Raw genomic sequence first — 26,381 nt, 5'->3', positions numbered from 1 at the left:
GGCCTGACTGCCACACATCTCTGCGGAGAGACCTTAGAGATTTCTGTCTTAAGCAGATGTAGACCTGTGCTATAAAGCCCTGAAAAAAGAGTGCCTTTTAGGTGTTTAAATATAAGAATCTACTTCTGGCTGAGCTTAGGCAGTTCCTCTTTTACAGTCACATTGATCACCTGGAAGAGACTGCAGGAGAGGTAGAATCCTACCTTCATCTCTCTGAGTAGCACTCTTGAGTATTTAAAAAACACGTTTCTCTTTCTCAATGAGGGTGTAGGAGACTCAGGTGTATTTCCTGTGCACTTTCCTTGAAAGAGAAAAGTGTTTAGTTTTAAAACCAAACTGAAGAATTTAGGGACCATAACAAAAGAGTGATGAGTATCACTGGAAGTTACTGCATTGCATGGTGTAAAAAGCGTACTCAGTTGATACATACCTGAGTTCCAACACAGAACAATCAGAGCACTCCTTGAAAACACAGGAAAGAGATACCGTTGTCCTGTACTTACTGAAGTATGCCAGAGATTTATTTTCATTTTACTGCGTGCTGTGGAAGGATTGAAGAGGAAGTAAATGAAATGTGTACATTCCATGAGTGAGTGTTCAACGGGATTATGTGGGGATGTACTTTCTGGAGACACTTCAAAGTCATTTTTTGAAGGGAAGTATCACAGTAGCCCAGTGCCGAGTGACCCATTCAGAATTCCTATAACACTGTGGTTAGGAATTGTCAGACACATATAACCCACTGATGTCCTGGAAGCTTTCACTGTTGACAGTCTGTGCATTATGCATGCGCCATCTTCCTGTATCCATCATGTCAACGTGAAATAACATTTTACAATTTAACACTCTATCACTTAGCTACAGGTATATTTTCATGGACATTTGAATCTCATCAGTGTTTTTGCTCTTGAGTGCCAGATTCTGTAATGAGAGATCCCAGGTAAAAAGTGTAGAATCACTTTTAGTGATCTTTCACCTATTTGACTAAATAAGCACTCAGGTCAGTCTTGAAAGTCATATTAGAAGTTGCTTGGTCCCTCTAGATACTGAAGCCTTGGCAGTGTTTCACGTCAATCTTTCTATCCTTTAGCCATGTCATATGCTTTGTATTTTTCATAGTTCTTGATATTCAGTTGCTTTTCTTTCATAGAATTTAAATTAAATATATATTTTTAAGTGGCTCACAAGAGCTCTAAACCAGTGGCCATGATGTACGTACATATTCATTGTGCTGTATTGTGAAGTGTTGAATTAACGATGGAGAGGTGTCCAATAACATTCTGCATGTTCTGTTCATAAGTATCAAATATAAATGTAACACACTTAAAACCACTTGCCAGTAAAAACAGATCCTACAGCGTTGGATTGGAATAATGTACAGAAAGTACTGAATAGCCTTCAGGATTAACCTACCACAAATAAGATGAAATGCAATGTTTTACATTTACAAGCTAATAACAAGGATACTTGCTGTAAGATGGAGGATTATTTTTGGAAATAACAGTGGAGAAAGTGTGTATTGATGGCCTGTGGTATGACTGTGAGTCATCAAAACATGGCATGGCTGTGGAATAGTCAAATAGACTGCACACAGCAGGTAGGGTTTCCAGCAAAGGTGACAATCTATAAATGACATTATAGAAGACACTGGCAGGAATTTATGTGAACTGCTGTGCACAGCTCTGATATACCGAGAAATACTAATTTATATACTAGCACCATAGCAGCAGAGTGTTATGGCATGAATGATCACAGAACTGTTAAACATGTATGTGGAGGGACTCTGAGAGCTAGACTTGTTTCAGCCAGCCAGATAAGATGAAAAGAAGATATGGTTGTTTTCCAAAAAAAAAAAAAATCAGAGCAATAAATAGAGGAAAAAGAACAATTTCAGTTAAGAGAGCACCTAAACAAACATGTAAATGAATCAAATTTAAAGCCTCTACTCAGTGGTGAACTGAAGCTCTGGAACAGGTATAGATATAAATGTCAGGAAGGTGATGCAAGATAACTTTAAAGAAATGATTATATGATACAGTATTTTATGACAGATGGTCACATGGCACTGTAGTTCCCAAAGTCCTTTTTGAGTTTTCTGTATATGTCATCCCCCAATAGGGCACAAGCTTTGTCAAGAGGGTCACACATACCAGGGCTGTCTTCATCAGGGAGCCAGAAGACTTATTTTTTAATATAATTTAGGTTACAACATAGAAATAGCCTGTACTATTTAAATGCTTTTTCTGTAAATTCTGTTACAAGGGTACATCTTCATATTTCAGTTGACCTTAGTTTTTTTTTCCTTCTGGTATTATTTTTTATGAGGAAGTTTATATGAGCCTTTTATTCACTAGCAAACACTAAATGACCGCCTTAAAAAAGATTCTGTTACCAATACACAAATGCGTGGGAGGAGTACTGTGGTTTACAGGACAAAATAATTAGGGGGACTTCCTAACTGTTAGTATAAATAATATTTGATTGAATCATTCTGTGGGCACTAAAACATTTTGATCATGCATTCCATACAAACAAGTGAATGCTTTTATATAATGTTAAGTAATATTAAAGGAGACAAAAGACTAATGAGGAATGCTACCTGGAAAGAGGAAGAAAAACTATAGATGTTCTTAGAGTGAAACACTGCCATTTCCCATACTGGATGCTGAAAGATTATTCATTTTCCTGAACATTAACATGAGGACTTTCTTTCTGTTACAGTCTTCATTTAAGCAGGGAAGAAAACCAGTGGCATTTGCAGCAAGCATCATGACTCTAAAGCATTGCTAAGTAAAAGCTAATCTGTTCAACTGGATTACATTAAATGACATAAAGAAACATTAGAGTCACTTACTCAGCTGTACAACTGAAAGCAGCAACTGTTTAGTCAGGAGCAGTATAAATGCCTCAGCCTAAAACAGTCTCAGAGAATGGTAGGCTAGATGTCTAAGGCACTATAAAGATGTTGAATTTGGGGAGAAATTGCCATGGGGAAATAAGATGAGGGCGAATGATTTAACTGTGTTCTCACATCTAGAGCTGAAACTGTTTTCAGGATTGGTCTCATGGGGTAGTAGAAGCACAAGACCTGAATCTGATCTGTATTTAACATCTGTTCTAATCCTAAACTGTGCAAAATCTTTTATCTACGGCCAAATTTCCTGTGGGAAGAGCCATACAGTATCATGCTGCCAGGGTTTCTATGCCACCTAATCCTTCCAGAATCATTCCCAGTGCAGGGAGGAGGAGGAGTTACACCTTCACTCACAGAAGAGAAGGTCAGACTTGTATTTATCCACACAAGTCCTGAGAAACCGGGGACAGTGCTCCAAAAACTGGTTTTCTGTATCTGCCTGCATCATTCTGCACTGCTGATTAGAGTGCCCTGCCGAGCCTTTTTGTGAAGAAGAAAGGACAAAATGAACACAGAAAGTAATCTCCATTTCCAAACTGCTGGACTAGGACCCACTGCATTAAAGTTGTGGAAAGAGATGATAACATTGAGAGATGAGAGTTTTGTTGTGGTTATTTTTGCTATGGTCCTGCTGTCCTCTCCCACAGCAGAGTTGGCAGGAGTAAATGTATCTGCTATGCCTTGGGTTGCCTAAGTGATAACACTGGTCTTTTCAGTTGCAACCGAAGCACAAGCATGTGCTGCTTACCACTGAGTCTCCCATGAAAGCATAGCATCTGGTAGAAGGAGAGAATGGACAAATGAGACAACATCTTAAAACAGCGCAGCAGAGCTGTTTGAACTAGTCTCTCAGTGCTCCATGTTGTATCCCCTGGTTGAATAGATGAAAAACTTTATATCCTCTGCGAGTGCTTTAATGAGCAGTAAACAGTTTTCATGCTTTGAATAATAATAATAATAAAAAAAAAAAAGTTGAAATTGGCTCGTGTATTCATTTAGCTGTCTCAGCAAATATTTTTTTTCTGTGCTGCAAATAAGCCAGCAGGTTGCAGAGCATCCTTGAAGCATTCTCCCTCTACTTTAAAACCACTCTTTTTAATACATTTATTTGCTTTATTCATCAGCCCAATTCAGTAGTAGGTTTCCAGTGCACAATGCTTTGTGGGATATAGAATGATCTTACTGTTTTAGCTTTAACTTTGTATCATAAATCCATTAGCTGATCTGCTGTTCTAAATACTAATTCTTCATTTCTGTGTAATATTCAAGCTCCTTCATCAATTTGCATGTGTGTATTATTTTGCATTCGTAAATAAGAGCTATGCAACTCCATACAGTTAGACATGTGAATGTTGTTACATTTCAGTGTTTGCAGGAGATCATGGTTTATTGGAAAATATTGAAGTAGATTATTGCTTACTTGTAATCCATTTTTCTTAGCAGAAATTATTTTTTGAATTATAAACCCCTAAATATATTGCAGTAGATATATAGATCTTTATGCTGTGATTTTACATGTATTAGCCATATGTTTGTTTTTCTTACATTTTGCAAACTGCGCATCCCTAGGAATTTGCAGAGAACAGAGTGAAAAACACTGCTCTGGATGCAGCATCTCATATAATAAACATAAATTGGGAGATGGATACAGGAGAATGAGCAATAGTATATATTACAATTTCTGCATGGATTTAGAAGTGAGGAAATCTTCCTATTCTTTAAGACTTAATCACTTAATTTCTCTCTTTTTTTAATTTTTATTATTCTTTTGCTTTATCTTTGTGCAGCTATTGATTACCTTAGGGGCTATTAAGGTAAAAAGTGTGGTTTGCAAATGGCCCTGGACTTCTTTGAAAGTAGAGTTGACTTGAGTAGGCTCTTGCATGAAGACTGACCCTTCTGTTACTCCATTCCTTTTAATTCCAGTACAGTGCATTGTCATACTACATCCAGTGACTCTGAACATTGTAGAATGATAACAGCATAATATAGTATTTCCTAAAACATTCCTTGAATCCCAAAATTCAGTCAAAAGAATGTTACATATTCATCCCATGTAGATTTAAAGAACTAGCATTGTCCTTGATAAATGGAGGTCTTCTCTCCTGTTGTGTTAGGAATCCAAGTGAACTGGTCATAGAATCATTGCATCACACAAAATATCCCAAGTTGGAAGGGACCCACAAGGACCGTTGAGTCCAACGTCTGGCTTCACACAGGACCACCCAAAAAACAGACCATGTCTGAAGCATTGTCCAAACACTTCTTGAACGCTGGCAGTTCGGTGCCGTGACCACTGCCCTGGGGAGCCTGTGCCAGTGCCCGACCACCCTCTGGGTGCAGAACCTTTCCCTAACCCCCAGCCTGACCCTCCCCTGTCCCAGCCCCATGCCGTCCCCTCGGGTCCTGTCGCTGTCCCCAGAGAGCAGAGCTCAGCGCCTGCCCCTCCGCTCCCCTCGTGAGGGAGCTGCAGGCCGCCATGAGGCCTCCCCTCAGCCTGCTCTGCTCGGGGCTGAACAAACCAAGGGACCTCAGCTGCTCCTTGTACATCTTCACCTCCAGACCGACCCTTCACCATCTTTGTAGCCTTCCTTTGGACACTCTCTAACAGTTTTATGTCCTTCTTATACTGCGTCACCCAAACTGCACACAGTGCTTGAGTTGAGGCCGCACCAGCACAGAGCAGAGCGGGACAATCCCTTCCCTCGACTGGCTAGCCGTGCTGTGCCTGATGCACCCCAGGACATGGTTGTCCCTCCTGGCTGCCAGGGCACACTGCTGGCTCATGTTCAACTTGTTGTCAACCAGAACCCCCAAATCCCTTTCTGTGGGGCTGCTCTCCAGTCCCTCATCCCCCCGTCTGTACGTACAGCCAGGGTTGCCCTGTCCCAGGTGCACAACCTGGCACTTGCTCTTGTTGAACTTCATGCGGTTGGTGATTGCCCAGCTCCTCCCAACTTAGTGTCATTTAGACCTTGCTAGATCTATTCTCTGTCTAGTTTGTGAAGGCTGGGGCACAGCACTGTATCAAATTCTACAATAATAGTAACTAGATTGTTTCTTCCTTTCATCCTGTCTTATGTAGCAGGAACGAACCAGGTAGAGTCTGATGGATCACAAATCATCAGTGACTTTGCTGGAGCTGAAAGTGTGTTGTAATGAATTTTTCCATACTAGTCAGAAGCAGACCTACAATTTGCAAGCTGTAGTGAGCTTTGCTTGACCATTAGAGAGTCAGGCATACACTTTCAGAAATGCTACTACTGATTTTTATAAGATGGGCTGCATGATGTCTCAGGTAGCTGCATATTGGTTTGCCTGGGTTCAGACTCCTAGAATTTCATTGTTTCTTCCTGGTTGATCTATACTTTAATAGCATTGTGCATTAATATTTTATTTCTCCATGACAGATTGAAAAGAAAGGATCAGTCAGCTCTGCCATGGGTTTCAGTTTTAAATATTTCTTTTAGATCCCTTCCAACTTCAATCTTTTTTAAACTAAATGATTTTAGACAGTTTCGCTTTTTAAATTTCTTTTAATCTGTGACAAGACTTTACTTTTTTATTCCATGCTTTCCAGTTGTTTTATAAATTGGCCTTGGCAACCTGAAAACTGGTTAAATGGTGTAATATTGGTTTATAAAAGCTTCTCACTTGCTGTATACCAAGATATTCTTCTCTCCTTGTATTTATGAACTTATCATTTCCTTGTGTTCTTTAAAAAAAAAAAAAAGAACATAAAGCTGATTAAGAAGCTTTGAAATGGTTGTTGGATTGTTGCAAGTATCATAAATGTAAATTCATTGAAAATATGTTTTCTGGCTTGGTACCAAAATATATTGTCATAGTTTCAGAATTCATTGAAACAGAGAACACTGTTAAAAAGTTAAGCCTTCAAGGATTCAATTCTTCAGACAGTAAAAATCTTATTTTATGATATAATGGCACATTTTAGCCTGCAATAATAAATAAGATTGCTCAGTTCTTATGATTCACTACTAAACACAGGATCTCAAGGTCATATGATTTGACTTGGACTAACTTTGGCTCACTGTTGTGCTTCTTTACAATCTGGTCACATTCTGTTAGATCTTTGGTAATTCATCTGAAGTCATTCAGGTAAATTGAATGGATGAACAGAAACATATTTATTAATAAGTCTTAAAATAACTTATATTCCACTGCTGGTGTTTTTTGTAAAAAAAATCCTTGGCTTTCTAAGAGGATAGGACCACATCTGCAACAGCTTGGTGTTGAGAAACAGCCAATCTGACTGATTCGAAGACATTTAGAATCGACTGCTAGTTATTATCTATTTTTGTACCATATAAGGTGATACATTTGTACCATGTGTATGATATCTAACCTTTAATTATAATTGCTGTGTCCTTCTGCTTGTTAAAAATTTCTAATTACTAAATTGCAATGATATCAAAGAAAAAAATGCTCAGATAAAGAAATCCTTAAATTAGTTAAAACCAAAAAAAAAAAAATCAGCAGAAAAAATCTTCAATCCTGACCTAATTTACCTGAAATTCTGTCCCTGATGTGAAGATTAATAACAGGTGGCCTTTTAGGGAGCACTCAGCTTGAGTCTAATGTTCTAGTTGTTCTTTTATTATCCCAACCCTCTATAACGAAAGGATTTTTTTCACCCTGCCCTTTGTTCACAATATGGGACTGTAATTGAGTTCATATTTCTCACCCAACCTTTCAGCTGTAATTAATATTTTATTATATCAGATTTTATCACTAAATAGCCTAGCAGCAGGGTATTGAGCCACACACGCTCTCACACGCGTACACACACAGAAGCGATAGTGACTTATTGATGCCAAGCAAGTTCCTTGTAATGAGTTAGGGTTGAGAGAATAAAAAATACATTCATCGTACCCAGCTAATATTCCAAAGCAATTTAGGACTGATCTTATCTTGATCAAACCAGGACAATGAGAATTAAAGTTACAAGAATGAAATATTCAACAGCGTGCATCTATTTATTATATCAAACGTGGCATCTAACAAAAATTGTCTGTGCAGGACCAGCTATTATCTGTTTTCATTATTGTTTTTTATGAACAAGAGCAGTTTAGGTTATATGCTTTTTGCACTAAGAGTTACATGCTGTTCTCAGAGGTTTGCTAAGCAGGAACACCTCCACAGCATGACAGATGTAAAACTGAGCATTTAAGTTGCTATGCTACTTGTTCTTTAAAGCAGAATAAGCCAAAATGCATTCTACGTACTGAGATTTTTTTTTTGTTCACTTGTTACTTTAAACTATTCTGATAGAAGGAAGTTGTTTTTAATACAAGTTTTGAAAGGTGGAGGCAGTCTTATCATATAAACAGCTGTAAACCAGTTTGGAGAAAAATGTTTCCTGAAACTAAATAACTTTGATGATGGGGCATTTTCATTATAAAAGCCTTCCACATAATTTGGGACTAATGGATGTTTTTATTCCTGACAGGATTTCACAGCAACTTTCCTCCCCTTTGCCTCTCCCTCTCCGTCTCTCCCTCCTTCCCTCTGTATCTCTCCCTTTCCCCCATCTCCCTCTTCCCTCCCTGCTTCAAATAGGTGATTGCTGGAAAAAATATTCAAATTAAGATAGAGTTCACTAGCAGGCCACTATAGAAGAAAATGTTTTATTAATTCTTTGGTATCAGCAAAAGTAACATCTTGAAATGTATCTCTGCAACATCTTTTAAAATGAAATGTTAGTACACAGTGAAGTAACCCAGACCCTGACTTCTTCCCTGAGGGCGAGCTCTGTTGTAGCAAAGAAAAGCATCTAAGCCTCTTCAGACAGTAGGAGAGTGGTGACTGTGGCTCTGGTTACTGAAAACAGTAGTCTTATTCCTATAGGAAGAGTGGCCTAGAAGATACTGCACTGGGGCGTGATGCAGACGAGACCTAGGTTTGATTTCTGGTTCAGGTACAGACATTCTGTGTAGCTTTCTGCAAATCAATATATCATGCTCACTCCATTCCTATCTGTAGAATGAAAATAAATTGAAGTAATATTTTCCGCTTTAAAGGAACTGTGAGGAAAAATATCTATGTATGGTTGTGAATAACTTCGCAATTGTGGGAAGTGCCATACATAGTAAGCAGCTGTATGAACAGGTTATTGTCTGGAGAAAGTTCTTTCTTTTTTGGGGCATCTCTTTCATGATGTCCACCACAAGATCTCAGAATAGTGGCTTTGTGGAATTTTTTTGTGGTATTATTATCCTCACAATTCCTCCCTGGTTTTCATTCTTTTTATAGCCATGTTGTGAGCAGACTGCAAAGGCAGAAGGAGGCGTCCCCATTTTATTCTGCTCTGCAGTGAAGTCAGTCTCAAAGCCCTGGAGAATCCAAAGCCTTAGGTTAGTTCAGTTTAGACCAGCATCATTTAAGTTAGTGCTGCTGCTGCTTAGGCTTTAAATTAAGAGCATAAAGCCTTGTGGAGTGAGATCAATAGTATCTAGTGTCTAAAGGGACTGAGCCCTTATGCTGAGTAGGAATAAAACCTGTTCACTAGTCAGATGAATGAAGGAAGCACTTCTTGGCTTGTGTGTGCTATATATTCTTACCCAAGGTAAGAATTGAACTGAGTTAAGCTTACACCAAAGAAAACAAGGCATATGTGTTGTACCGTTCACCCATCTGGCCATGCCTTCCCTCCTCATTAATACTGGACCTCTTGGAAATTTTCAAGCACATTTGACGCCTTGTAAATGTTGCATAGGCAGTAAGTTTCTACCACATTTTGGGATCTCTCCATACAGAGGAAAGACCCGGATTAGTATCCATGCTGGAAGTTAAGCTGTGTTATGGCATGAACTTATTAGTCCATCATATTGTCCATCAGTTGAGAGCTGCAAATACCAGCAAGCCCATATGTAGCCCAGAAACAGCCACAGCATGTGTTGCCTCTCTTCCAGGCAATATTTGGGACGTACTAAAAGGAGCTGAGCATATTGAGGGTGGGATCTGGGTATCACAGATGATGTGTGGAACATAGACAGGATTACGGCATGTTCTTGGGTAATCGTTCTGAACTTCTCACTGTACAACTCACAGTGTCTTAGTCTATTTATACGACTCCTAAGACTCTTCTGTTTTCAAGTGGCATTTAAAGAATGCAGTACTGGATCAATGTAAAAGGAATGTTGTTGTCTCATATACATAAAGGAGACCTCAGCAGAGACATTTTATATAGCCAAAAATAAAATGGTGACATACCTAACAGAAGGCTTATCGTCTTGTGTATATCAGAGCTATTTATGGGAGAAGCCGAATATCAGTAGGTAGAACAGTTCCAAAAATAGTCAGTAGATCATCATGAACATAAAGAGATCTAGTAGCAGCCATTCTTGGTTAAACAATTGCCCCCCCCAAATCTTACGAAAGTATATGATATGACTTCATAACATAATTATGAAATCAAACACCTTTTACAAACATATTACATATGATTTATAAAGAGTAGCTGCACGTAACTTGTTACAAAATGCTTTGTTTAAAGCATATCTTAGATTGGCTTCATATTTATTTTAACTTTCCTCCTTCTACTTTCACTTCTTATTTTTCAAAGGTGATGGTACATCTCCACCTATTTTCAGTGTATTCCCAGTTCCTTTGCTTTTTCTTTTCTTCTTTCTCTACATTCCTGTGCAGAGCCATATGTAGTCTTTTTTATTCTTACATCTCAGTCTCTTCCTGGTTTTGTTTCCTCAGTTTTCTTTCTCTTTTCACACACATAGTTACCTACCTGCAAGCTAAAACTATTTCAATGTGTCCTCACATCCTCTTCATTCTAAACATTTATTTACCTAAAAATAGCAATAAATACACCTCCTGTTGCCTTCCTTAGCTTGTCACTTGCAGTCTGTATTTAGTAGCTAGATCTCAGTGATAAGTATGGAGCACGTTAGGGGAGATCTGCAATCAGAGATGTCTTTTACTCATCCAGCAAATACACCATTAATGCCTGAGAGAATTTATGAATACAGAGCCAAATGCTCTCTTCTCTTGTGTTAGTTACACCTGTAGAAAATTACTTTGAAGTCACGTGAAATAGTCCCTTTATAAGTAGGTTTAATTTTATTGTCATTTTGCACTCACTTCATCCTGTTCAGGACTACATAATATGTACAAAATCTGTATATTTTCCTGGCGTTTGGGAGTTTGAAGAATAAGCTGCCTTGCGTGAATCCATATTAAATATGGAAAGTGCAAGTCACAGAGAGGATGTAAGTGGTTCAGAAAAAGTGAGATGCTTCTGATCATCATTTTTCTTGAGGCCTGCAGTGGTTTAAAACATATTTTTTTCAGCAGAAGAAATAATAAGAAAAAAAAATTACTTTATCATTGACAAAGGGAGGTATACACTCATCTTTATAGGACAAAAATATGGTTAGAATTATGTGGTTATTTCTAAGTATGGAGAGTTACTAATACTTTGTCCCTCATCAAATTGACTGTATCAATATATAGTAGTAGTCAGCCACTTGGAGAGTAGGATTAGGGAAACTATTTTGGGATTAAGGAATTCCAGGTGCAGAAATCTATGTAGCAGTTGTGGAGACATAATTGGATCCATGTCATCCTGTTCTTCCTAATTCTAACATATAATGTTAGGTCAGAGGTTAGACTAGATGATCTTGGAGGTCTCTTCCAACCTAGATGATTCTGTGATTCTGTGATATCTCTTAAGCTTGTGTAGCCGTGTGGTAGTATCACTTCCAAGTCAGTCCTAACTGAGCACTAGCATTTAAATAATCAAAACATAATTAACCACAGGGCTCTATACCCAGGGAAAAAAAGACAAGAAGGAAGGAAGGAAGGAAGGGAGGGAGGGAGGGAGGGAGGAAGGAAGGGAGGAAGGGAGGAAAATAAAAATAGAGAAAGAAGGGGAAAGAGAGAGAGAAAGGGAAGGGAAGGGAAGGGAAGGGAAGGGAAGGGAAGGGAAGGGAAGGGAAGGGAAGGGAAGGGAAGGGAAGGGAAGGGAAGGGAAGGGAAGGGAAGGGAAGGGAAGGGAAGGGAAGGGAAGGGAAGGGAAGGGAAGGGAAGGGAAGGGAAGGGAAGGGAAGGGAAGGGAAGGGAAGGGGGATGGGAAGGGAAGGGGGATGGGAAGGAAGGGGGAAGGGAAGGGAAGGGAAGGGAAGGGAAGGGAAGGGAAGGGAAGGGAAGGGAAGGGAAGGGAAGGGAAGGGAAGGGAAGGGAAGGGAAGGGAAGGGAAGGGAAGGGAAGGGAAGGGAAGGGAAGGGAAGGGAAGGGAAGGGAAGGGAAGGGAAGGGAAGGGAAGGGAAGGGAAGGGAAGGGAAGGGAAGGGAAGGGAAGGGAAGGGAAGGGAAGGGAAGGGAAGGGAAGGGAAGGGAAGGGAAGGGAAGGGAAGGGAAGGGAAGGGAAGGGAAGGGAAGGGAAGGGAAGGAGAAAAATTTCATCAATATTTATCCAGGATTTGGGTGAGCTGGAAGGACTAGGAGAACGTTCTGATTCCCTTGCCAATCAATGAATCTGAGTTAAAGTAGCGCAGGCTCTTGTGTCACATTTATTTTTGGCATTATGTATTGTCACCATTTATATAAGTGGTGATCAAATGGTTCTTATCAATTTTAGTACACTGTTCTAGTAGTGAACTAACACTTGCTTTGAGTAAGGGTAGGTTAGCATATGTATTGAATTTATTGATTTTGCAAAGGATGAACTGAAGAAAGTGAAAACTGCAGGCCATCATATGTGTTTTGAGATGGAATACAGACTACTGCCACTTACAAGTTTGCAATCTACTATCCTTAAAACAAACAAACAAAAAAAGTATTGCAAACTGAATTCTGAATACCTTAAAAGGTTTTTTCTCTCTCCTCTTCTCTCTTTGATGTATTTGCCAACAATACCAAATTGTACCTTGAGTCATCATTTATGTTAACTAAATCTAAATGTAAAAAATCATAAACTCGCAGCACTTCACAAACATTTTATGAATGGTTCATGATTGTCTAAGATTAAAAGGCCAAAGATCTGCTGGACATTCTCTGCCCCTGACTTAGTATTCTTAGATTCTCCAAGACAGTGAATCTGTACTAGGAACTAAGGGAAAAAATGAAATACACTATGTCATCAAGATTACGTGGCACCAATCTGGCCGCAGGAAGGTAGAAGGAGCGTGTGTCATTGTCTCATATTTCTTTCGTTCAGATTTTCTTCTAAGAATTTTTGGAGCTCAGGCTTACGTGTCTCTCTGAAATCCTAGAAAGTACAAATTCACAAAAGAGATTTTTTTCTGTGTTTGTAAGAAACATTTAAATCCATGATGAACTTACAGTGACTAATGCTTTACCACTTTCAGAGCACATCTCACTTTGCTGCAATTAAGATATCATATAGCAAGTGTTTTCATTCTCCAGGGAACTGAATGCATTGTCATATACTCCCCTGGTGACTATCCTTGGAGGAAAGAACAAGCAAAATATCTTTACCTTTCAGTGACATAATAGTCCCCACATGAGACCTGTCTGGATTTCCTGTATATATATACACAGGAATGCTAAAAAGAGATTTGCTTGGATGTATTTTTTCCCAGAAAATCCCTTTTGTAAATATTGACTTTAAAGTCTTTGAGACTGTCCATATGAAAGAGTTGGACAGTGACAAAGAAGCTTAGGAGTTTTACATTAAAAACCAGATACCATTCCCCAATGGACTTAGGTCTGTGAAGATAAAGCTTTATTACAACACCTGAGAGCTTACATTTGGCAGTATCTTTAGGGGCTGAACCTAAGCTGTCTTATCTCCTCCTTTACAGCTTTACAGGTATTTTTGCTTTGATTGATCTGAGAAATAGGGCTCCCTGCATGACAATGGAGGTGCTGTACTGTATTAGTCCCTGTTGTGTTCACTCTAGGTCTGATTCAGAAAGTTTTGTGGCTCTCCGCAATTTGAATGTGGAACTTTTGCCACGGGCTGGAAACTTCAGTTGCTAGTCATAGTGTTTCCTGAGAATGAAGATAAATCCTGCCTTGGAGAAGTTAACCAGACTTATCTCTAGGCTTGCAAAATAAGAAAATAAAGCCGGGTGTGAAAGTAGAATCATTCCATTCAACTTCCAACAAGTAACTAGCTCAAGATATTTTTGCTTCCTGCACTTAAGTTTGAACAGTTGCAAGAATTTTGATTGCTTCCCTGTTGCCAATATTATTTGCAACATTGCCTGGTTTTCCTTCTTACTCCATACTGCTATATCATAAGCTTGAAGTTTATGCAGTCACTGATCTCCTCTCTGTCCCACCTGTTGCAGTGCCTACTCACTTTCAAAAATAAAATAAAATAAAAAGATTCAAATCTCATAGACATTGTTTCACGTATGCATGGACAAGCAAAGTCACCCCTCCCAAATAAACTGCACACCTTATGTTCTTTCAGACTACTCTTATCCCAAGACAATATCCTCCCTGGGAACAATTATTCCTGCTCCCAATCCCCTCAGCCTGTAAAAATTGATCTTGAATATAGCCGTGGCCTCTGTTTGACATGCACAAAAAGCATAGTTTAGCAACATCCACCTCGCCCTTTGACAAAATGTGCAAAATTCAGCTGTGTTCAGTTGGTTCACTCATTTCATGTCTGTACTGAAAATGACAGCAGTTGGAGTATATTCTGATCAGTATATATTATGTGCTGCTGGACCTTCCAACCCATTGACAAAGCCTAAGTCATGATTACATTGAGGCACCTGGTAAATCAGGGATATTCATTATCACCTTTATTTAATACCGCCTATAATAAATACATAGAGCCTTGCTCAGTAGGAGGAGAGTTAGCTCTACTTAGCTGATAACTATAAATTATAAATCCTATCCTTTAAAGAGTAATTGCCCTTTTTTCTATTTCAAGACATGGTTTACATATAATATCTGGTATATTTAATTTAATATTTAAGGTTTTGGTTTTAACATGGGCTACAGTAATACAGTACAGTGTATGGGCAGGTGTCAAAAAAGGAATAGATCAAAATTTCCAATGTTACTCCCTATGGATATGAGTTATGAACATCAGAAACATCTGATGTCAGAGATCAAGAGGAAGTTATATTGAAGGTTATATCCAAAAATTGCCCAAAGATTTCCTTTTTCAAATAAAGAAGCAGTGTTGAATAATAAACTTGTGGCTTAACACATGATATATGAAAACATAAATACAAGAATATATGAAGCTTTAGGTGCAAGACATGGATAAAGCAACTGATTTAAAAGTGCTCGAGGCTTACATGGCAGGACTGTGTCTCTGACAAGCATCACAGAAGAACTTTAATAACACATTTTCACTTCACATAAGTGGTGAAATTTCTTGTTGGTGAAAGTATGGGGACCCTGCAGACTGTTATGGTTTGAGCAATTGAGTTTTTCCTGGACATAAGACTGAGATAACAAGGCAGTTTTGGGGTTTCTTAACTTTGCTGTCTATTGTAACTTCAGTATTTTAGCAGAAGAATGCAGTGAATTGATTCTAGCTTACAGATAAAGTAGTGTTACAGGAATAAATAAGTGAAATAATGGTCAGTATGTACATTAAAAGTAATTCTATTGTTTCAACCTGATGTCATTAAAAGAAAGCATGCATGCAAGTCAAGAGATAGAGATCTATAAAATGTACCAGTTAAATATGTTTACAAAGAAGAATGAAACTACAAAGAGCCCTATCATAAAGAGCAGAAAATTTCAAATTAGACTCCACAGTGTCACTGTTAACAAAATCTACAAAAATAGCCCAACAGTTTACACAGCTTATCAGGACAGCACTAGTGGAGCTTAACAGCTTTGCAGGCTTTGTACATTACCTAGAAATTTATATATATATTCAAGGATAATAGAAAAGAAGGTCTTGAACTTCCATGTCACAGCTAGAAAACTGAGGCACAGAATTGTTTGTTTACTTGCCTAGGATCACAAACAAAGGTTGTATTAATACCAGTAAATAAATCCAGATAACCTTAGTCCAGATGCAGGTCCTTGGGCCATCTTTCTTCTGTAAAATATATATATATATTTCATTTCTGATGGCTTCAACAAATTGCATCCAGCTAGGTGAAGCATCAAGACTATTTAAGAGAGAAAAAAAGGGGCAAACGTTTCAAGAGTGAAGGAATCAAGCTTCTTTTCCCTTTGTATTCAATTTGGAATTACTTTTGGTTGGAGTTGTAATTACAAATTCATCAGTTTCAATTGATAGGAAATAGGAAATACGCAGATAGTACATCTTAAGGACTTATGGATTAAGAATCCTGAAATCCATTCTTGTATCCAGTAGGCCTTTCTGGAAATGGCTTTCTCGCTTTGAATGAGACTTTAATTAAATAATACTTGATTTACTGCATTCCAGTAATGTAATGTAATTCCTGATTCAGAAAGTGACTAACACCCAGCATTTCATGTACTTAAGAACAGATGTAAATATACACTTAAGTCTTCTTTTGAGTTGTTTCAGTGCCATATGTTTGGTTTATTTTTCTAATATCTAAATGTTCTTAGCATCTTTGATTAATGTGTTAAAATATCTTCTTTTGTCTTTCTTACCTTTTTTTCAGCTTTGTCTGAAAAAAAAAATCTGTATATTTAGGAGGCATTGAGAAATCATTTTAATTTAAGCAACCCAGTTTCAGTAAATATCTGAGAAGCCTGGTATGTCTAATTGCTAACCAAAATTGCAGTCCTCATTATGTTTAGATCTGTATCTCTGTATAATCATTTAAATTTGGAACCGTTTTGCAATTGTTAAAATAAAACACAGTTTAAAAATTGCATCTTTTTTTTTTCTTTTTTTTTCAGATACCTTTTTTAATCCTCAAATTTGAAGTGCTTAAATCCTAAGTTAACAATAGTTGTCATGTGTTCCTTTTTTGATGCAACACTAAGTTTCAGCTTATATGAAAGTAGGTTTTGTGTTCAATTTCGAAGGCATTGGAATTCTACAGTAGAACTGCATAATGTGAATTAAACTCAAATGACATTTCTTTCCTTCAGAAAGTTCAATTTAAGTCCTACCAATAGCTGATACACTTTCAGCACCTTTCACTATAGTGTAGATTTTATTTTTTGGATTACAGGTAGGAAGACTTTATCCTCTGAAATGTAGAGGTGTGGAAAAGGAATAATGCAACTTCAAATAAGCAGGAAATATGACTAATACCTCAAAGGAATAATAGAGTTCTGATGCAGTGCTAGCTCAATTTATTAGACTTGAACCCTTTTCAGCATAGGCAATTGAGCTGTTACGTATTAAAGAAAGCAATTTTAACAATAAGAATTAGAGAAAGCCTTTGGATTGTAATTGTAATTGGGGTAATTTTTTAAAATTCATTAGCAAGATGATCTCACTTATACAAATGTAAAAGGTATCACTCAAAAAGTTCTGTCAGGTTTCCATTGACCCAGGTGCTTATAATGTGTTAATTTACATCAGAGAAACAGCAGTATGTAGCAAATGGGCAGCAGATAGGATTTAGTTATTTTTCATTAGCACTTGGACTTTGATAAAGGGGAACAGAAAAGAGCTGCTTGACCTTTTAGTTCTTAAATTATTAAAGAGCAAATAGATTTGAGGTCTAGATGCTTGCAAATCTAATTTGTCTTGCGGAGTAAGGATGAAAAGGCATCTTGAGTTTGAAATTGCTCCAGTCAACGTAGCTCTTTCTTTAGTGTATCTGAAGATGAATAGATGGCAGGCATTTAAAATGTAATATACAAGGAGTAGTGCATGCAATATAACTAATATGAATTGCAAGAGGAAAAGGAGCAATTTAATGACAGGTTTGTCTCTCAAATATCTGCAGTCTTTAGTTATAATCGCTGAGTGAAAAATGAAGAGTACACATTTCAACCACTACTGAAATAAGTCATATTACTTAGTCTGGTCTGAGGTCCTTCTTACATTCAGTCCTGATACCATAAAGAAGGTAACAATACTCTGCTGAAGGCTGACGGCCAAATCCAAAACTTAATGTACTGTCTGTCATGCCTCAGTGAGAACGAGGGATTCTTATCTTTGCTGCGGTATTAGGCAGGTGTGTCCGGTTTCACACCTTGCAAGAGCAGATGTTTACATCACTATATTTTTTTTTTCCCAATACTCCAATTCTCAAATAGTATTTACTGTAGATTCACTGTAAATTGGTAGCTAGAAGAGTCAACACTCTCTCTTCAGAGTAGCTTGAAATCCTACTTCTAAGCAACTATATTTTGTTCTAGAAAATTAAATGCTAAAATCATGTCAAATGTTGATTTGGAAGAGAAAAAACGTGACTGTAGTGACTGATTAGTTTTTAAGCTTATATATTTCATGGTTAGTTTTTACAGAGCAGTTCTCATAGGATCACAGGAAGGTTGCCATGTATTGACCTTCATTTACCACGCAGCATGGAATTAATCAGCTAATGAAAATCTTTCTGCTGGATACGTAGACTTCATTTTACAGAGCTGCAGAATGTACAGACGTTGGTCTCCAAGTGGGCCCTAAAGGCACTTGTTTGTCTCCATGGCTGTAACTAATTTTACTTATACATAGGCAGCTTTCTGCATGGGATTCAGGTTCAGATTCAAACATCTAAAATTAGGTGTCCACTTGCAGATTTCTACGTGTGAGATGAGTATTACTACAGTCAGTGGAGAGCTAGTCTGTACAGGCAGAAGACCTTAAAGACTCGACGAGCCAGCAGGTATCTTCTTTTGGGTCAACTGAATAGCTTTCTAGGCTCCACTGACTTTAATGGGAGTTTACAGATGTATATACATCTTCCTGAAGACAGTTACGGTTAATATTAAACTAAATGTCCACCCTGAAGAAGGTCTAATTCAGGCACAATAAGAGGTAGTAAGAATTCTGTTCATTTTCTGGGCATTTTTTTGTGAGCATAGAAAGTGCAGCGTCTCCTACAGGAGATGGTAAGTCTTAAAAACATAGTGAATAGGGCCTGTTCTGGTAAACAAACAAACAAACACAACCACGCAAACAAAAAAGCAGTAAGAGGGCCAAGAGGATTGGTGATAATCAGGTACGAAGGCTCTGCAGACCTAGCTTCGTGCTGTCCTGGTGTATGACTGAGATTCCAGTTGCTGTATCATTATAAATTTACTATTAAGATCATCATCAAAACATCATTGCAATCCTTCATTTTTCTCTATCTATAGCCATACCTGGGTGTTGATAACTGGGTTTCCCCAGCCAGAAATCAAAACACAGCAATGCCACTCCTTTAGAGATGATCTTTCGTATCCAAAGCTGTCGCACCTTTCTCGGTGTTGCATTCCCTGTCCCGTCCAGTTGTAGGGCATGTAGCTGTACAAGCACACAGCGTTGCCTAAGCATGCAAAGGCAGTGTGAGGACAGAGGCGTTGTGTTAGGCAGGTCGTGCTCTGAGTCAGTAATGTGGCCGTAATGAGTGCAGGGGCTTGGAGAGGTCCGTGCCGCTGCTCAGAGAAGCTCGAGTGTAGCGGAGCCCCAGCGGGTGCAGAAGCAAAGTGGGCATGAGCTGGCATGGTGACTGCACAAAGTCAGCTCTTTTATTTCTAAAGCAGCTTTTCCTTCAGAAGGGGAATAGTCACGGTTGTGCTTATATATGACTAGGCTTAATAAGCCCTGCTTGGTCCAGACTGACCCAGAGAAGCCCAGCGCAAGCATCCCTGTACTTTGGGCAGAGTCATGCATCTACCTACAGATGGTGGAGTGGGGACAACAGATCAGCAGGCTGTGTGGCTATTTCCTCATAATGGAGCATGCCCTACCCAGAGATTCCTGGGTTTTATGAATTAGGGACTTGAAATATCATAAATTGTGTAAATAAAATAAATGTAGATGACACGCAAAAATGTGGACGCCTCGTCGCTTTAACATCGGTTACTTGTACTGACTTGCTTATTCAGATTCGAGATTCCAGGAGACAAGTAATGATTAAGAATCACTGGTCCGCAGTGAAGCAATAAACTCGCAAGCAAGTCCTCTTTAGAGACATGGACTTCCCACTTCACAAATCTGAAAGCACTGACTCAGACTTTTATAGCAACTGCAAGGGTATAATGATTTCACTGTTTGCATATACAGCAGAAATCACTATTTCTTTGTTCCTGCCTGAATGTCCACCGCACCTTTACAGTGGAGAAGAATGGACTGTTCCCTCTAGGTCCCAGTACAGCGAAGCATACAAGTACAAACTGAATTGCTTTGCGGAATGCAGAAACGCTTAAAAACATGGTTATCACTAAGATGTGTTAAAAGTGCTTTGCCGAGTGAAAATAACATCCATCAAAAAGTGCTTCGTTCTTGCTCAGGAACAGTCAATATGCCACCAAAATTTTAAAAGACTGTAATTTACTCTGTGTGCTTTTATAAATAGTTATAATGTCAACAGTTAAGAAAATACTGTTCCCTGTCTCTTTATAGTTTATTTATTCATTTTTATCTTATTATTTCATTTTATTTAGAGAAGATAAACAGGTTAGAAGATGGATTCTATAGCTTTACATTTATTTCTGTGAACAAAATAATACTTAATTCTATGCTATAGCACTAATCAAGAAAGCTTTTTCTGTACAAAAGAGTTTTTCAAGTTCAAGAGAGAAGGTGTTCTGTGCATTTGCTGTATGAAGAGCTGTGGTGTGTATGGCTAATTTTATTTTTGCAAAACAAAATGCACGTATTTGAAAGCATGAATCTATTCCATAAATTCATACACGTGAATACCAAAATGACATTTTCTTTCCGTGTCCTTTGCTTTTTACAGGTATATATTTTTTTCCATAACCACTGGTATTCTATATCATGGTCTTAGAATGAATTGACTACCCAAGTCTTAAAATAACATGGATTTTTTTTTCTTTCCTTTCTATACTCTTAGTGTTTATCAAATAGTTGTTGAAGAGGAACGCCCACGGAGGACCAAAAAGACAACTGAGATCCTGAAGTGCTATCCAGTGCCCATTCATTTCCAGAATGCCTCACTTTTGAATTCCCAGTACTACTTTGCTGCAGAGTTTCCAGCCAATGGTTTACAAGCTGCTCAGCCTTTTACTATTGGTGATAACAAAACCTACAGTGGTTTCTGGAACACTCCTCTTCTTCCTCATAAGAGCTACAGCATCTATTTTCAAGCTGCTAGCAGAGCCAATGGGGTAAGTCTTATTGCAGGTGTGGTTTTATACACTATTTGTGTGAGAATAGATGATGGGCACCAACTAGCAAGGTGCCCAATGTAATTGCTAATGAGAAAATGAAGTAACCGTGAAATTTAACACACCAAATTTTAAAACTAACAGTTTTCCTGACACGTTATTGCTTAATGATTAAAGGTTACAGGAAAGAGGAAGGGAAAACAGCACATTTTGTCAATAGTGAACAGGCAAAGCAGTGCATTATCATTCTGTCATTATCTGAAAGCTGTCCAATGAGCCTAGTTGATCAGCTTTTTTTTCTTTCCTTTTTCTTTTTGTTTTCTTGCTTTAAAGAGAAGAGTATTGTGATTCCTTTCGTTAAGTTTAAGCCAAACTTGATTGTGGGTTTTAGCACATCTGTCTTGGCCTGTCCAACCCCATTGCATTAGTTTATAACGTGTTCAACTCCCATTTTCTCATTTGGTTGCCCTGACTGAATTAGATTTTTTTTTTTTTTACTCTTTCTGCAAACAGTAAAAGAAAAATAAGTAGATGGAACTGAAATGAAAAGTTTTTAAAAAGACCTTCACAGATCATGTTTCATCAGGCTAATTCTTCCTGGAATTGTTTTTCATTTCCTGCACAGACCTACCCAGAGCCCTTCAATTCTTGATAAGTTTTGGCTGTCTGTGCTGACAGCCTGGAAATGTTTTCTGCCAGAGACCATAATGGTCCCTCTTTCACAGTGCACTGACAGTGCAGAAATGTGAAACACCATTGATTATTTTTTCTTTCTAAAATTGTCTAGCATGATGCTTAGAACTATACTTATCTGTAAGAAAAAGAAAAATCTCCCAAGGTCATTAAGTTGCCAAAGGAAAAAGCCGAATGCCTGCCTGTGCTTTTGAGAATCTTTCACGTATTTTCTACTTTCAGAAGAATGTTAACTGAAATGTTTATGTAACATACTGAAGCAGTGTTTGTCCATATTATGAAAGCACATCAGAGTTGCTTAATAACCAGTTAAATACGTAATGAGGAACATTAAATAAACACTTCCCTCACATTTTATCAGTACTTTCAAGAACAGAATCATGGATGAATTTCTGTGCTTAGAAACACAAGATGTGACCTTTTTCCTCTTTATTTGACACAGGAAACCAAAATTGACTGCGTCAGGGTAGCCACAAAAGGTATGTTCATATTATGTCATGTATTCTGTATTTTGGTCTGTTGACCTTTCCTTCACATGGTCTTTGCAAGCTTCCAGAAATGTTTATATTACTAAAAGGCATCACTAAACCTATCCCAGAATTTTAAAGGATTCATTTGCATCTCTAGCTGAGATTTAAGAAGTTTGTTTGTTTGTTTGTTCTTAATAATAAGTGTGTTGCTAGTTTTTAGTTGTTTACTTGAACACGTATTTTTAAAATATATTCTGTGGGTTTTTATATGATCTCACAATAAACAGTTCAGGAAATTTTTATATATAACAGATTTGTAAAATTGCCAATTACGGCGTGCATACTAGCTGCATATTCATTAGTAGTGAAAATGTTTTTTCACCCCTTACTCATAAGCAATTATCCTATCTTTATTGCTTGATGAAAGAAAAATGGAGAAATCATGTTCTTCATTTTCATGGTACAGAACAGCTCAGTTTATTGGAATGTCAACACATCATGCTACCATTTATGAGACAAGGTGGTATAATTGAGGCAGTGCCATCTAGAAGTTTGATCCCCAAACAGGAAAGATAAACATATTGCTGATACATTTAACTTTGAAGGCTAGGACTTGTCTGTGATTATCTTTGTAGTCTCATCTTTTTAGCACCTCTAGCTGGTGCCAGCTTCAAGGCATGAAAAATAAGTGCTGGGATAGTATGGTCGTGTGGAGATTGTAGCAGAGGAAAGGGAAAGGAATGACTGCTGAGTAGGAACAGATAACACTGCCATGCAGTTTGGGCACCTGGTAAGAGTATGACACAAAAAATTCATCCCTGTGTGCCAGTATTGCTTTTGGGAGATCATGCGTGTCCCCTAGTGACTGTCCTTAATATAACTGGCTCCTCCAAGATTCCCTTTACATGCAGACTTCACAATTCTCCCACCTCCACTATATCTAAATATGATGGATGAGAATTTCATTACTTAAAGTAGCTGAAATGTTAGCATGTAGTTGCCTCTGTTGAATGGCTGGATCTTCCCTAATGTGACAATGCACTTTTTATGTCTCTTCCTATTTTTTTCAAAAACAAAAGGAGTAGTTTCATTTCTAATTTACTAACTGGCTGCTTATTAAACCATAGCAAGCTTTCAAATGTCTTCACTAACCTAATAAAATATAAAAGCGATTAATTTCAGGTCAAAGTGGAATCCTGTGTTGTTTTCTGGGAGTTTCAGTGTTACCAGGAATGGATTACATTACCTCACAAACCGTGATAGGTGAATAGGTGATTAGGGAATGGGTTTTAGATTATTTGAAGATTTGTATTCCTGATCACTAATGGATGTTCAGCTATTTCAATTACTTGATCGGCTGAAAAATCTTACTCTCTCATTTGAGAAGTGAGGGGTAACTTCATGAATTGGAATAGCTTCCATAGCAACAAGGTAGCACGTTTGGCAATGGAGATGTGAGAAACGCAGCTTTTATTTTAAACAAATCTCCATACTTTTTTTTCTTTGAAAGCCTGTTTCCGAATTTTTCATAATACCTTTTTGAAGCCTGTAAAATAATGCAAGTGGTTGTTGTGAGAACATTGAAGTCAGAAGTGTCCTCTAAGTCATTTATAGCTCCTAGTGCTAAACTTTCCGGGTGGGCTTCTGTAAAGCACTTATCACCATGCTTATAAACCAAATGTCTCTATTATATTTTTAAATTATATATATATATATTTTTAAATAAAATGTAGACTGTGACATATTGTAATACAATATAAATCATACCTGTATGTACAGTTTTTTTTCCCTTTGGATCCCCCAGAGAAAAGCAGACTACTGTCCCCTCTGTGGACTTACCACACATGGAATAGAAAAAGTAGCAAAAATGCTTACTGTCTGTAGGTCAGAAGTCACCACATCTGCAGTGGTGTCCCATTCTCTGCCCCCTTCTGTCCACATTCACCACCACCACCACCTTTTTAGAGATCATATAAAAATCCTGATTCCAATAATTGTGATTGTAATTTAGGATCAGAATACTGGGTTTTGTTTTCCTCCAGCTTCTGCTAAAGTCAGAGGGAACCTTTGCCACTGACTGTTTGGAGAAGCATCTGACAGCATATTCTTATGATGCAGAGTCTTCTGTTCTTAGTTTTCTATAGAGAAAGCCTTCTAGGACCTCTGTGAGTATTTGGTTTATATACAAATGTGGAGACTGCAGGGTTTCCACTCCCATTATTTTTGACAAGATAATTAAACAAACAAACAAACAAAAATCAGGAAGAGATTTTCATACCAGTGGTAATAAAGGTTGTCGTATTTTGCTTGAAATATGGCCTTCATATACCTCCTCTTTCTTCAAGCTAAATGATTGTAAAATCTCAGCAGACAAAGTTGAAAACATTCCAAAACCCCTCCAAGTTTATTGCTATCAACTTTGTGGTGTTTTGTGATTTATATTAAGACTATATTTCCTGATATGACTTACAACACTGTCTGGATAGAGACATCTTGGTTATCTCCTAGGATTCCAGTTCTCAAGAGGGAGACATTATTGTTCTAATTTTGCAATATTGGAAGGCTTCATTAATTATGAGAGAGAAAAGGATATTATAATATTTTAAATCCAATAGCAACAGTACTCTAGCAGCTACTATCAACACTGCATTTCAGTGTTGCAGAGGGATATTTCAAAATATTATGCAGCAGCAGTTTTGAGTTTAATTGTCTGCAGATGGTAGATGATCTATTTTCCTCACTCGTTGCCACATTTCTAATAGCACCCAGGCTGTTCTATGTAAATTAGTGATCTTTCATATAATTTTCTCCTTAATTTTCCAATATTTTTTCTTTGCATCATTCTCCAGCTGCATCATGTTGGATCTGACCTTTTAATTTTTTTTTTATATTTCTTAATATATATGTATCATAGTGTGCTTAACCATTTAGAGACAATCATAGAACTGCTGGCAAACAAAGAAATGTAGTATCTTATTACTGTGAGCCATGCTAATAGTTGTATGTACCAGTCAGGGATTGTTACAGAAAATTGAGAATACTTGAGGCACACAAACAATTTGGGTTTTTCAGCTTTTTCTCGTCTTAGTGGTAAAACATGAACACACGTAAAACTTGGACCTCAAACAGTTGCATGCACACCTAACTCAAAGCATGATGACTGTCAGTGGTCCTTCTGTGTAAGCTGAATGTTAAGTATATGGTTAGTCTGTGTATTTTCAGAATGAAGACCTTAGCAGGTAGAACAAAAATGAATCTAAGCTAGCTCAAGAAAGTTTTACATGAAAATTATCTTAACAAGAAATATAGGAAAAATATACCACGAGAAAATAAGAAAACAAAAAGAGAAATTATTAAAAATTACACAGAGAAGTTAAGATTAGAAAAATCTGAGTAGGCAGTTAAGTTTCACTTAGAAAGCCCGGTGCTGCAACTAGCAAAGCCAGACAGTCTCCAGTTTCCTCAAACACATTATATGTAAATAATGTGCTTTGAGTCCTCTTCCTGTAAGTCACATACAAAAGCTCATTAATTCGCAGAATAACCAAACTAACAACAACTGAGGATGAAAAGGAACTTGTGTTTTTTTTCTTTTTTTTTCTTTTTTGTTTGTAAGAAGTTCACACAATAAACTATTGACCAAGATTCTTCTTGCTGGCCTAGCTTCAGTCTGGCTTTTTTTTCCCTCATGCATGCTGACCTGGAAATCTTCCTTTGCCTTAGCTGCGATAATCGTGACTCAGCTTACAACACCATACATTCGCATCGCCCCTGCTGCAGGCGACGACCAACTAACAGGTCAGATGTTCAAGTATAGACAAGTTATCATGCCCATTTTTGTCTCATTTTCTTTGGCTCCTTTTTCCTGATGATTTCTTCATTCTCTGCTCATAAATAGTTTTCTGTGTTAAAAGTTTCTTTTTGTTTAGAATTTTTTTCTTCGGCTCAATTAAATTAAATTGTGTGCTTGGCACCAAAATGTACACACACATCCCTGTATGTACAACTCCGCTGCATGTTTCCATTGTGTGTGTGTGATCTGTGGAATGTTCCTTCAAGCCTGATTTTGTGAAGAGATCTAGCCTTGCTCCATCCATAAATTCAGTCACAATTTGAATATAGATATATATCTGTGTACCTGTTTAATTTTTT

General features: G+C 37.7%; 1 protein-coding gene across 13 annotated transcripts in view; it reads left to right on the top strand.

Annotated features, from left to right (window-relative positions):
- Nucleotides 1-26,381, top strand: part of PTPRM (protein tyrosine phosphatase receptor type M) — a 490,453-nt gene that overhangs the window by 283,078 nt on the left and 180,994 nt on the right. For 9 of the 13 annotated variants that reach the window (XM_066992783.1, XM_066992789.1, XM_066992784.1 and 6 more), the window contains 3 exons: nt 20,793-21,066; nt 22,202-22,238; nt 25,953-26,027. In XM_066992783.1, coding sequence (XP_066848884.1) covers nt 20,793-21,066; nt 22,202-22,238; nt 25,953-26,027 — 386 coding nt within the window. The remainder of the gene's footprint in view (nt 1-20,792; nt 21,067-22,201; nt 22,239-25,952; nt 26,028-26,381) is intronic. The other 4 variants (XM_066992787.1, XM_066992793.1, XM_066992788.1 and 1 more) reach the window with 1 other exon arrangement.

The sequence above is a fragment of the Anser cygnoides genome, chromosome 2, assembly GCF_040182565.1.
Source record: "Anser cygnoides isolate HZ-2024a breed goose chromosome 2, Taihu_goose_T2T_genome, whole genome shotgun sequence".
NCBI lineage: Eukaryota > Metazoa > Chordata > Aves > Anseriformes > Anatidae > Anser > Anser cygnoides.
The sequence above is the reverse complement of the archived record's forward strand: the minus strand, read 5'-3'. Positions and strand labels throughout refer to the sequence as shown.